This window comes from Microplitis mediator, chromosome 9 (assembly GCF_029852145.1).
Source record: "Microplitis mediator isolate UGA2020A chromosome 9, iyMicMedi2.1, whole genome shotgun sequence".
Taxonomy (NCBI): domain Eukaryota; kingdom Metazoa; phylum Arthropoda; class Insecta; order Hymenoptera; family Braconidae; genus Microplitis; species Microplitis mediator.
In genome coordinates this window covers 10,509,251-10,521,468 of record NC_079977.1, presented here as the reverse complement: position 1 = coordinate 10,521,468, position 12,218 = coordinate 10,509,251, and the positions used below count along the sequence as shown (strand labels likewise).

Below are 12,218 nucleotides of genomic sequence, written 5' to 3'. Positions count from 1 at the left end.
CAAAATAATTTTCTACTATTTTATCAGTGTCTATCATACCAGGATGACTAATACGTAAAAAATGTTTTTCACTATCACTAAGTTTTCTCCATTTAGCACAGCTATAACTACGAGGATTGACCAAGAAAGCTAGAGTTTTTATAATGGTTGTCTCCTCTAACAAATGCTTCGTGTTGGGGATTTCTACAGAAAAAAAATAATTTGGGGATACAAAGTAAAAAATGATTGGTTTAAAACCGGTTAGATTAACCGTTAAATCCTCTACTTCTAATAAATAAAAATATTCTTAGAAAAACTTTCGGATTTTTGTCCATAACCCGCTTTCTTACAGCTGTGAAAAAATTTAGAATAATTAAGATTAAAAATAAACCCCCACCAATATGCGCATAGAAAATTCGAGAACACTCTGGAATGATCAACCTCCAACCAAGTCCCCTTCCCAATCCTGCTTAGAACTGTCAAAATTCGAAAATATATAGTAAAAAGTCCACATTTATCAGATAAGTCCCAAAATCGTCTTTTATCAATAAGAGGAAATAGACTCCCAAAGGAAATCTACATTACCATGATCAGGTTCCAGTCAAATCTGCATGACCATGGTTGGGCCTCAACCAAGTCTGCATTGTCATAAGCAAGCCTCAACCAAATCTACATTGTCATTAATAAGAGAAAAGGCCCCAAAAATATCGATAAATAATGAAAAAAGGTCTCAAATATCGATAAAATAAATCTACATTACCGATAACTGTACCAAATATCGATAAAACAAATCTACATTACCATAAATATAAAAGAGCTCCCAAATATCGATAAAATAAAATCTACATTACCAACATCAGGCTCAAATGTCGATAAAACAAATCTACATTGCCAACATCAGGTACTTACCATAGGTCGGTAAAGTAGGGCACTGTTTTGATGGGCCCACAGCCTCCCTGTTTAACAACTTGTGTGAGTGTGTGTGTGTGTGTGTGTGTGTGTGTGTGTGTGTGTGTGTGTGTGTGTGTGGATGTAAACTTCTCATATCTTTTTGATGAATGAACCGATTAAGATGGTTCTTGCGGCATTCGAAAGATATTTTCTAAACTTAGATTTTAAAAAAAATTTTAGACCATTTAGTCAAATAAACTCTGAGATATTTAAGAAATATGAAAAAAAAAAATTTTTTTTTTCGTTTTTTTTGGATATTGTGAAAACTGTTGGATCGATCAATTCCAAAATCTAATCAGCTCTAGATCTCGATAAAAGCTTTCGATTGCCACCAAGAACGTCTCAATCAGATAATTTGTTTAAAAGATATCGTCGACGAAAGAAACAGTAGGAAATGGTTTTTTGCAAATATCGTCGAAACGACAAAACCAATCATTCCCAAAATTTTATCAGCTCAAGAACTTAATAAAACGCGTCGAATGATGCCTCAACCATCAAAATCGGTTAATTCGTTCGCGAGATATCGTGGGAGATAGAAATGCTGAAAAATGTTTTTTCAGAAAAAACTGACACCCCAAAGTATTTTCGAGCTCGAAGAGCTCGAAAATGTATCCACAATAATGTTTCCGAGCTCAACGAGCTCGAAAACAGCGGGGAGTTTTTGGGCTGGTCCACAGGGTTAACCGATAGACCGATTTTTTTTTCTTAATCTGACATGGTTGTCTCAGATATTTTATTTTTGCCTCTTACGTTAACCACCATAACTTAAGTTTTCTGACTATGTGCCATTATACATAGTAGTTTTTGTCTTTTGTACGTTAACTTATTAAATCGTAAGCATTCGTTTGCGTACGTTTTGAACAGCCGACTACTCATACTAGTATAAGCCGGCGTTAAAAAAAATTATTATTTTCAGTCAAATACCATACAAGTATATGGCGGCGGATACTTTGCAAGGTACTATCAGAAAAATTTTTGCCAATCGCTTGTACTTTGTATCATTTTTTGTCATTCATAGATTTTTTGCTTCTTTTTTCTCAATCTCACATGGTTGTCTTACATATTATATTTTTGGCTTTCAAGTTAACCGCTATAACTTAAGTTTTTTGACTAGGTGCCATTATATTTAGTAGTTTTTGTCTTTTGTACGTTAACATATAAAATCGTAAGCATTTGTATGCGTACTTTTTAAACAGCCGACTACTCTTACTAGTACGAGCCGGCGTTAAAAAGAATTGTTATTTTCAGTCAAATACCATACACGTATATGGCGGCAGATACTTTGCAAAGTACTATCACTCAAATTTTTGCCAATCACTTGTACTTTGTGTCATTTTTTGTCATTTATAAATTTTTTCCTTCATTCTTCTTAATCTGACATGGTTGTCTCATATATTTGATTTTTGGCTCTTAAGTTTACCACCATAACTTAAGTTTTTCAACTATGCGCCATTATATTTAGTAGTTTTTGTCTAATGTACGTTAACATATAAAATCGTAAGCATTCGTATTCGTACATTTTGAACAGCTGACTACTCATACTAGCACGAGTTGGCGTTAAAAAGAATTGTTATTTTCAGTCAATTACCATACAAGTATATGAAATTATTAATGTAACGGGACCTAAGTCCACCTCCTCCACGGAAGCCGATCCCTCGCCCTTTTGGGCACACTTGCGTTGCGTAATCCCATCTTTTCTACACTTTAAGCGACACTCTCGGCCGGAGCCAAGAGCGGACATTTACCGGAGGTATAATCAAAAATCCTCATTACGTGTGGTATCTAACCACAGCCACTACGAGTCCAACCTCACTTGGGCCCATAGCACTCCTCCCATCTCAAGAAATATAGAGACTCTGGTCGAAGTGGGGCTTGGAATGGGCCCCCCATAGTACCAATTCTGTATTGGTCGACATACCACTTGGTCAAGAGGGGACGTGGTACTCTTTCCCCTGCCTCCCGAATGAGACACCCAGTCTTGTTTTCATCCATACCCATACTTCACACATTCTCACACACATTCTTTTACACATTCTTCACACATTCTTTGCACATTCTTTACACATTCTCACACTCACCTAACTTCGGACCAACACCCGAGATGCACAGAGTCCTCACTAGTCGTGAGTTCTGTGCACCTATGCCCAGATGCTCCGACAACACCTGGGTGGACGCCAGTTGAACCGCGGTCTAGTACTCCTCTCCTCCTTCCTTTCTGTGTTGGAACTGGCTACTGAGCTTCTGGTGGAGACAATCTTTGCTGAAACCATTAAAGACTTTGAAGGAATTTGGGTTGACAAGAACACGCCCGATTTGTGGCCACTTCGCGTACCACCCTTCTATGCTCTGGAGCACCTCACGCTGAGGCTCGAACTCGGTGCATTTTAGCAGTAAGTGCTGAACGGTATCCCACCCTTTGTTGCATTGGGGGCATTTGCGATCCTTTGCGAGTCCGTACTTGAAGAGTCTATCCTTAAAACATCCATGACCGGTTAACATCTGGGTAAGCCAGTAGTTAGGGCTGATGTGTTTGCTCGCTAGACGTTCAGTAACGTCTGGGAAGAAGTTGAATGTCATACGTTCGTCGTCCGTTGTGGACCACTGTTCTTGCCATCTGCGAATGGTTTCTTTTTTGTGAGAGACAAGGCCTTCTTCGTCATCTGGCTGCACGGTCACGGTTCCAAGGGTTGCCTGTTTGCCAGTACGAAGATTGTAACGGGCGCAACGTTCATCAATCACAAGCTGAATGGGCACTGCCCCTGCAACAACACAAAGTCCCTCATACGATGCCATCTTGTATGAACACGTCATCGTAATCAGGGCTTGACGTTGCAGGGCCCTAAGAGCCTTCCATTCCTCCACTCCACATAGGTCACTCCAGCCTGCTGCCGCATAAGTGACAACGGGCAGGAAGTAGCCCTTGTAGATGGTGGACATAGCCGGAAAGCGCAGTCCCCATTCAGTCCGTGCGAGACGGCGTAAACGACCAAAAGTTTTGTCTAATTTCGCGCGCCTTGTCTTTATGTGTGTGGTTGGTTTGAGGTCCTGGTCGAAGTGTACCCCTAAGTATCTAACGCTCTTTTTGAAAGCTATTTTTGTTTTACCTATTACGATTTTCGGTGGCTTTGAATCATACTTGGGCTTTTTCTGTCTTTTCGCTTCATAGGGGTACGGACATTTGTCCTTGCGTTGACCGCGTCGGGTGTAATCTCTCTTAAGGAATATCGCTTAGGTCTTGGACTCCGACAGCGTCAGTTTCGCGGAACGACACCATTCCAGTATCGAATCTACCGTCCCTTGTGCTGTCCTTTCGATGTCCACTCGTGAAGTTCCCTCTACGATGACGAGGAGGTCGTCAGCATAGGCTACAAATTTACTCCCGTGATCTGATGATTCTAATTCTTTGAGTAAGTCGTCGAACATAATGTTCCAAAATAGTGGCCCTAAGACTGATCCCGGTGGACATCCCCTAGTTGGCTTTTTCTTTTCCCACCCGAATCCCCATGAAAGTCCTACTGTCCTGTTCTCAAAGTAACTTTGCACTACCCTGTAAACATTTTTGGGGCATTCCCGCTTCTTCAATCCCTCGAGCACTCGCGGCCACCACACGTTGTCAAAGGCGCCAGAAATATCGAAGAGAAGTTCGATTGCCAGATTCTCTGTTGTCGAATCTAGCAAGCGGCGCATCTCAACAATTGCATCTTCAGTCGACCTTTTGGCCATGAAACCAAATTGTTGACTGGAGATCTTGTCCCCAGCTAAGACTGTGGTGGTGAGTCTCGACTTTAGCAATCTCTCAAATACCTTCCCGATAACCGAAAGTAAACATATTGGCCTATAAGATTTTGGGTCGCTCGCGTCTTTGTCACTGCTCTTAAGGAGCATGATAATCCCACCCTCTTTCCATGCGGTAGGGAAAACTCCTAGCTCTAGACATCTATTGTATAGTTCTAAAAATTCCCTTGATAAAATGACTCCCGCCCTTTTGATAACCTCGTTTTCTACTAAGTCTGGCCCGGGTGCTTTCTTGTTTTTGAGGGTTTTCAAAATTCTGTATAATTCGCGCAGGGTGAATAAATCGGCGTCCGCGGTGTCTGGTGGCGTCTCTGAGTTCTCTCGGGTTTCTTTCTGTTCCTCTGTCTCTTCGTCTGGTTTGTCGTCTACGATGTGTGTGTTGAGAAAGCAGCTAGCTGTGTCCTTAAAGCTTTCTGTGGAACGCCCGTCACGCCGGAGTGTGGTGAGCACTCTGTTAACTCGGTGTTTGTCTGCCTGGAGCTTGTAAACGATGCCCCAGTGCTCCTTGTTACCGTTCGACGTGACAAACTCTCGCCAGCTGTTTTCTCTCTGTCTCTTAACGTGCTTACAGTATGTCTTGCAAAGTCGTAAGTAAGTCTCTTTAAGTTCTGTCTTTTTCCCTTCGTCTGTCTCCCTCTGAAATCCCCTTCTAGCTTTGTAAACCACTCTCTTTTCTTTTGTCAGTTCCCTGGTCCACCACGGGTATGATTTTACGTGCGGCTTCTTCCGCGAGATAGCAAATTCACATGACTCTATGATGGTTTTAGTAAGTGCATCGGTATACCTTTCCACATCCTCGACCGTTTCCAGCGCTAGGCCCTCAAGATTCACTCTTGCGAGTTCTGGTAGTTTCTCGCGGAACTTTTCCCAGTCGGCCAACGCAAGGTTGAACCGCTTAGGATCTGCCCCATCGAGACCCTCCCGATCTCTTGGAATTCCTAGGCTGATATCGATCGCATAGTGGTCGGTACTTTGCACCCACTCGCGTTTGATGGACCAGTCCCGTACGTACCGTGTAAGTTTTGGGGTGGCTAAGGTAACATCTATGTATGACTCTCCTGTTGTCGAAACGTAAGTTGGACCCTCCCTCTTTACATTTAGAATCTCTAACCCATTGTCATCTATAAAATCTTCTAATTTTTCTCCCTTTTCATTTGTTTCTGTGCCCCATCTAATTGATCTGGCCCTCGCGTCCATCCCAAATAAAACTTTGTTTCCCCTTAGTGCCTGTGCTACCTTTTTTAATTGTGTGATGTGAACCTCTATTTCGTCTCGACACTGGAAATATGACGATACCACATAGAAAGAAATGCCTGGACCCACAATTTGAGCACATACGCAGTGCGCGGTGCTTAGTTGCGAAATGTGTATCATTTTGTACCTTGGATTAGTTAGACAAATGGCCGCAAATGGCCTCTCCCCGGTTGTAGCAGCAATTTGTACATTGCTGCCAAAACCGGGTATTTTAAAACATTTATTACTTGCAACTGCGTATGGCTCTTGCAAAAAAAGGACATCAATACGTTCCTCCTCCCACAAGGCACCTGTCTCCAGTGTTCCCGCCTTATCATTTCGCAAGTTCACCTGCAAGACTCGAAGACCTTCCGCGTTGAATCCTCTCTCTCCTCCTTCTCTCTCTACTGTTGTCGGAATTGGGGGGGGGGGGGTGAATTTCATTTACCGTACCGAGCCCTTTTGTTGTTTCCTCTCCTGTTGCGAGCCCACCGTGGGCAAAGTTACTCGACTCCGGACACTTACGTCGGTTTGTGCCCCGCGAACAATGTGTACCGTTTGCTACTGAATCTACTTCAAGTGTTGTGTCCCGTTTCGCGTTTAATAATTTACTTGGTCGCGTGATTTTACCCGTGCGCGTCCGCGTTTCCCGATTCTCGTGCCGACGATTAACGGAAGTACCAGGGGGCTTAGCGATCAAATTTTCAACCATAACAACACGGCTTGCCACTCTGGCACTTCTTCGAACGAGCGTGGTGTTGGTCGTCGTCGATGATGATGGTGGTGATGTCCAGGTGTCTTCCATTGGTTTGGTTTGTTTTTGTTTTAAGACCACCATGGGATTCTCCTCCCATGCGGACCGATCCCGCATATCCGAATGCCGGTCCAATGCGGATAATTTTACATGAGAAGAGAAAGCCATGGTTATTTTTGCTATCTGAATCGCTAAACTCCTAGTTGTACCTGTAGGGAAGAAAGTTTGGTGTGGCTGCTACCTGTGAAAGAGAAAAGCATGATTAGTGTTTTGGAGAGGGAAGGATAGGGTTAAGTTTTGTCTGTGGACTGATACTTAGACGAGTTTCCCCTGAAGAAATTTTTATACGTATTGCTTTCGCAATTTTAGGATAATCAAAAATTTTTTCAGGGCCTGGGCCTATTGGAGGTGGTATCGGTCCACTGTCGACATATAATAGCTTTTGACTATCATTGCATTCAAAAAAATCGATTAAAGTGAAAAAAAACTGCCTCAGGTCCAGGGACCATAAGACAGTTAATCCACATATAATCAATCGAAATCGATTAAAGTGAGAAATTTCGCTTTATGTTGCAGGTCATAAAGCTAGTTAATCACTTCTATATTCAAAATCGATTAAAGTGAAATGCCTGCCCCCGAAGGGAACAGGCCTTATGTTTCACTTTGATATATAATCAACAGTCATTCAAGTTTTTCCATATGTTTTGAGTGATTGGGATCACCTTTAGGGTTGGCAGCGTTGGGCTGCTCACCCAAGCCGATATGTGTTCTGTTCTGCCCCACTAGAACATACTTGCACATCAGCTGATACATTCCGCTTCATTACTTCCTGCTCGTAGTTTCCGTAACAGAGGTCCACAGCGTTGTACAAGTACAAATTATAACATGCTCATTTTCAGATTGGGGCGGCCTAGAAGCCTCCGAAGTAAACATGCGCCGTTTCTCCTAAGTTACTTTCACCAGAATTATTTGCGTGGAAGCAATAAAGTAGAATGCCTTTCCTGACCCATGTCTCTCCTATTCAACTTGGGAGCTGTTCTTCCTAAGGAAGAGACTCGGGACGGCTGAGAGTACCCGCTCAGGCTTGTGTAACCCTGATGGGTCCACAAGATCGTGGTACTTGAGGTTTTTAAGCCTCTAGGCGTATAGTTAAATACTAACTCGAACTGTGTAACTTTCTTGAGTCCACAGAATCGTAGTACTCTACTATCGCATGTGTAGCCACTCTGGCTTGTGTAGCGCCTAGGCTAGGGTGTTTCAATTAAAACTATTTATTTTATTTCTTCGCGGACACATGAAAATTTTGTTTTTCATGTTGAAAAAAAAATTCCCTTAAAATTTGAGCCCTTAATTTTGATTTTAAGTACTTCCTTTTTGGGTTTTTACGTTTTTTGCATATTTTTGAAAAAATCGAGTGAACAGCTGGTTTTCTTGAAAAACTTCCAAAGAAAAAGTTGTAGGAAATTTAATTTATGACAAAAAAAGTTTTCACGCTCATGTCATAAAAGTGCTTTGTTTCAGAGATATGAGCGATTTAATAAATAAAAGTAAAAAAAATATAGGTTTCAATGAAATTTATGTATCTAAAACTTGATATAATGTCTTAATGTTAATTTTTTTATTCACATCTAACACAATAAACATTAGAAAATTTGACATTCAACTCAATTGTTGTATGTAACGTTTTTTGATCATCATAAAAAGAAAATTATATTTAAATTAAAGACTTTATGTATTCAAATATTAAACATGTAACTTAAATCAATTATTATTTAGTTATTAATCGGATTAATATTATACTTGTAGAGCAATTTTACTTTTATCGGATTTTTAGTTCACTTTTGCTACAGTTAGGATAATTTTTTCTGTGATTATAAACAACTTGCAGAATATTTTTTCTCTCCTCTTCATCTCGCGTTAAACAATCATTATACTTCTCCGCCAAAGCTACACCTCTTTCAGCAACATCATTCACCACTTTCAAAGATGAAAAAGTTTTTAAGCATTCATTGTAGTCCTCATCGGATTCCCAACTATCGGGGTCATTATAAATAAACTCGTACGGTAGTTCGAATGCTTCGAAAAGAAAAATTGACTTTTTGCTAGCAAAATCACAAATTTCTTTTGTTTCCAATGTATCAAATAACTTCTGCGTTATTTGAGGACGTTTACCTTTTATATTAAACGATTTATTGGCTTTAGTGGAGTTTACAATTTTTAATTTTTGTTCTCGTGTCACATTAGAGTCAAACAGAGCCAAGCACACCAGTTCTTCGTGGAGATACCAAAGATGTAAGCTTAACTTTTCCAGTGCAGCTGCCGCAATTTTAGGTTGCACTTTTTGATATTTAAGCAAACTTTTAAACAGTTCGAGATCATTGTTAGAAGCTTTAATCGCACAGGGTGCTTCAAACCAAGCTTCAATGTAAAAGAACGTAAGAAAACAACAAATCTCACGCAGGGAAGAAATTTCTGACGGTCTCATTTGGAATTCACTTCTAAACATGTACATTTTGAAGCTGTAAAGAGCTTTGGAAAGCCACCTGGCATGGTGCATTGCACCAGGAGCTCGAAATTTCACTTCACTCCTTGGCACAGCACCCAGAAAGATTTTGCAAAGCATCAATAGTTCCTTGTAATCATCTCTTGAGTGGTTTAACTAATGGAGAAATTAAATAAAATTTATTATGGGTCTACCAAATTAAAGTTACTTTTTACAAATTTAAAGTTCTATTATAATAAAAAAATATAATGAAATCCTATTATCACTAAAATTCAAACAACAGTTGATTATATCTTCAAATCAATTTTGATTTACTAATATAACAATGTAATTAATTTATATCTGAGTTTCATTATATTTTGAATAGAGCGGCAATGTTAGATTTATTTCTATATAATTTACTCCTTGACAATTTACCTTAAGCTGGTCATCAAGAAAAATAACTTTTTCGTCTTTTATTTCAAGCAAAGTTATTTTTATGTTTTCATCTTCTACACCAATTTTAAACTTTGACTTGTCAATTTGTTCCCACGCAGTTTGAAATCGTTTGAAGATTGGCACATTGGGACTATTTGTTGCAGGCCAAGCAGTTTCTACAACTTTCCTCAACATTATTTCATGTGTATGGTGACGACAAGCAAAGTATAATACCTCTCTTCCTAATTTTTCCGTTAATAGTGTGCAAGTACCGTTCATACAGCCTAGAAATTATAATTCATGAAGATTAATTGAATATCATATTGATAAAATTGAACTAGTAAATCTTGAATCGAGTAGAAATAGAGATTTTCAAGTTACCGGTATTAACACTGGGGGTGTCAGAACACAGAGCTTTAATCTTGTCCTGCACATTCCATTGAAGGAGAACTTCATGGATCATTTCAGCATGTTCAACACCGGTTGATTCATAAAGTATTGGCGCATCCAGCAACATTTCAGTATTAATACCAGTGACTAAAATTGGAAGTTTCTCTACTTTAGATGTCGAAGAATTTGTCGAAAGTAATTTTCCATCCCAGTGCAGAGTTAGACATTTTGGAAAATTTGATTTTTCCTTTATCGATTCAGCGATAATGTTTCGAAATTTTTTGCGATGATTATGTATTGTACTATGACTTACGCAGTAGTCATCTACATCTAAGCCAAGACTGTCTAAAGTAGCACAAATGATAAACATTGCTTGTCTATCGGTAATTTGTGTTCTATCCAACGCTGCAACTAATTCCGGAGTGATGAAGCTGATTTTTCTGATTTTTGCTTTGGGTAATTCATCTTCAAAGTCCGAATGGACTCTTTTATTATCACTTATATCTGAAGACTGTTTGCTTTGAGAAGATAATGAAAATTGGCTCAACTTTCGACTCAAATCTGAAAACATCATAAAAAAATTATAGATTTTTATTTATCAGTAAAATTATCGATGAATAACTCAGAGAATTAAAACAAGATTCAGTTACTCACTCTTTGTATTGCAATCATTTTCATTATCGTCTTCTGTGTTTTCTTCGTGTTGTTCTGGAGGCTCCTGGTTGACATTTGATATTTCGTTAGTGACTAGAGTCGAGCATCTGTAACCACCTCTTTCACGACTTTTTAATAAAAATGATTTTATGTCACTTGGCAAATTTTCTACTTCAGATGATTGTGAAATATCGAACAATTTATCTAATTTAGTTTTAAAACCCTTTATTTTTTCGATATGTATTGGTGTTTTTTTTCCTTGTGAATTTTTCTTCAAATTTTGGTAGAGTTGATAGAAACTTTCCAATTTTTTTATGTTGTATTGGCAGCGACTAGTAGGAATTGAAAATTTATACCAAACGTTATTTAATTCACAAATAGTATTGGTCGAGCTCTGTCTGATTGTCAAATTTAATATTGTGTGCTTGTAAATAAAAAGATTAATGACATCCCGATATGTAGGTAATTTGTTGTCTCTTAATTCACTGATTGGAACACCAATCAAATAATTAAATATTTTTTTACTCATTTTTATAAAATGATGTTCAACAACCAAATTGCACTGTTAGAATTTTTTACAAAACAACAAACAACTGAAATCACAAGACTTTTTGTAGGTTAGAACTTTACATTTTACGCAATGAAATATATTAATCAATTGAATTATAAACAGAAACACTGAAACAATATAAGGATAAGTTAACGAAAATTAATGATGATTTACGAAAAAGTTTCGCATGTATTTGTTAAAGGTTCTATTTAATATCTTATAAGATATAGACAAACGTAATAACAACGTTTGGTAAATGAAGAACAATGCAAACTGATAATTAGCGCCAATTCAACTCTACTGGTATTTACGGTAATTAAAAAGCTTCTTCAAGGTCAACCAGAACGGTAAATAAAACAATCAAAGTAACTAACCAGAGGACGTGATAGGTAAAAAAGTAAAAAATTTTTAGAGTAAGATGAAAGACATCGATTGTTGATTTTTTTTATGATATTTGTGTTAGATTTAAATAAAAAATTGATATTGAGTCATCATATCAAGTTTTAGATACATAAATTTTATTAAAACCTATATTTTTTTTTACTTTTATTTAATAAATCGCTCATATCATTGAAACAAAGCACTTTTAAGACATGAGCGTGAGAACCTTTTTTGTCAAAAATTGAATTTCCTACAACTTTTCTTTCGGACGTTTTTCGAGAAAACCAGCTGTTCACTCGATTTTTTCAAAAATATGCAAAAAACGTAAAAATCCAAAAAGGAAGTACTTAAAATCAAAATTAAGGGCTCAAATTTTAAGGGAATTTTTTTTTCAACATGAAAAACAAAATTTTCATGTGTCCGCGAAGAAATAAAATAAATAGTTTTAATTGAAACACCCTAGCCTAGGCCCACAAGATCGGACTACACTATCACTTTAATAACCATTTAAAGTATCTTTTTAAGGAATTAATCAATGCACAAGTCCGCCAGTCTTTGTATGAACATTGTTCATTCATTAATAATATATATATGCGCGCGCGCACACGCAC

At 38.3% G+C, this 12,218-nt stretch overlaps 1 protein-coding gene across 1 annotated transcript; it reads right to left on the bottom strand.

The window, feature by feature from the left end:
- Nucleotides 1-8,368: 8,368 nt before the first annotated feature.
- LOC130674524 (uncharacterized) lies at nt 8,369-11,320 on the bottom strand. Its single transcript, XM_057479876.1, has 4 exons — nt 10,677-11,320; nt 10,014-10,583; nt 9,633-9,916; nt 8,369-9,371 (listed from the first exon to the last, which is right to left on the bottom strand). The coding sequence occupies exons 1-4, from the start codon at nt 11,203-11,205 to the stop codon at nt 8,532-8,534; spliced, it is 2,223 nt and encodes a 740-aa protein (XP_057335859.1). The 5' UTR covers nt 11,206-11,320; the 3' UTR covers nt 8,369-8,531.
- Between the last annotated feature and the right edge of the window lie 898 nt (nt 11,321-12,218).

Bases quoted from the DNA above. Each gene is read 5' to 3' on its own strand.
- LOC130674524 (XM_057479876.1), bottom strand. From the start codon at position 11,205: ATGAGTAAAAAAATATTTAATTATTTGATTGGTGTTCCAATCAGTGAA. The intron at 9,917-10,013 runs GTAACTTGAAAA...TATAATTTCTAG, and splicing joins CACCCCCAGTGTTAATACCG to GCTGTATGAACGGTACTTGC. The intron at 9,372-9,632 runs GTAAATTGTCAA...TTTCTCCATTAG, and splicing joins TTCTTGATGACCAGCTTAAG to TTAAACCACTCAAGAGATGA.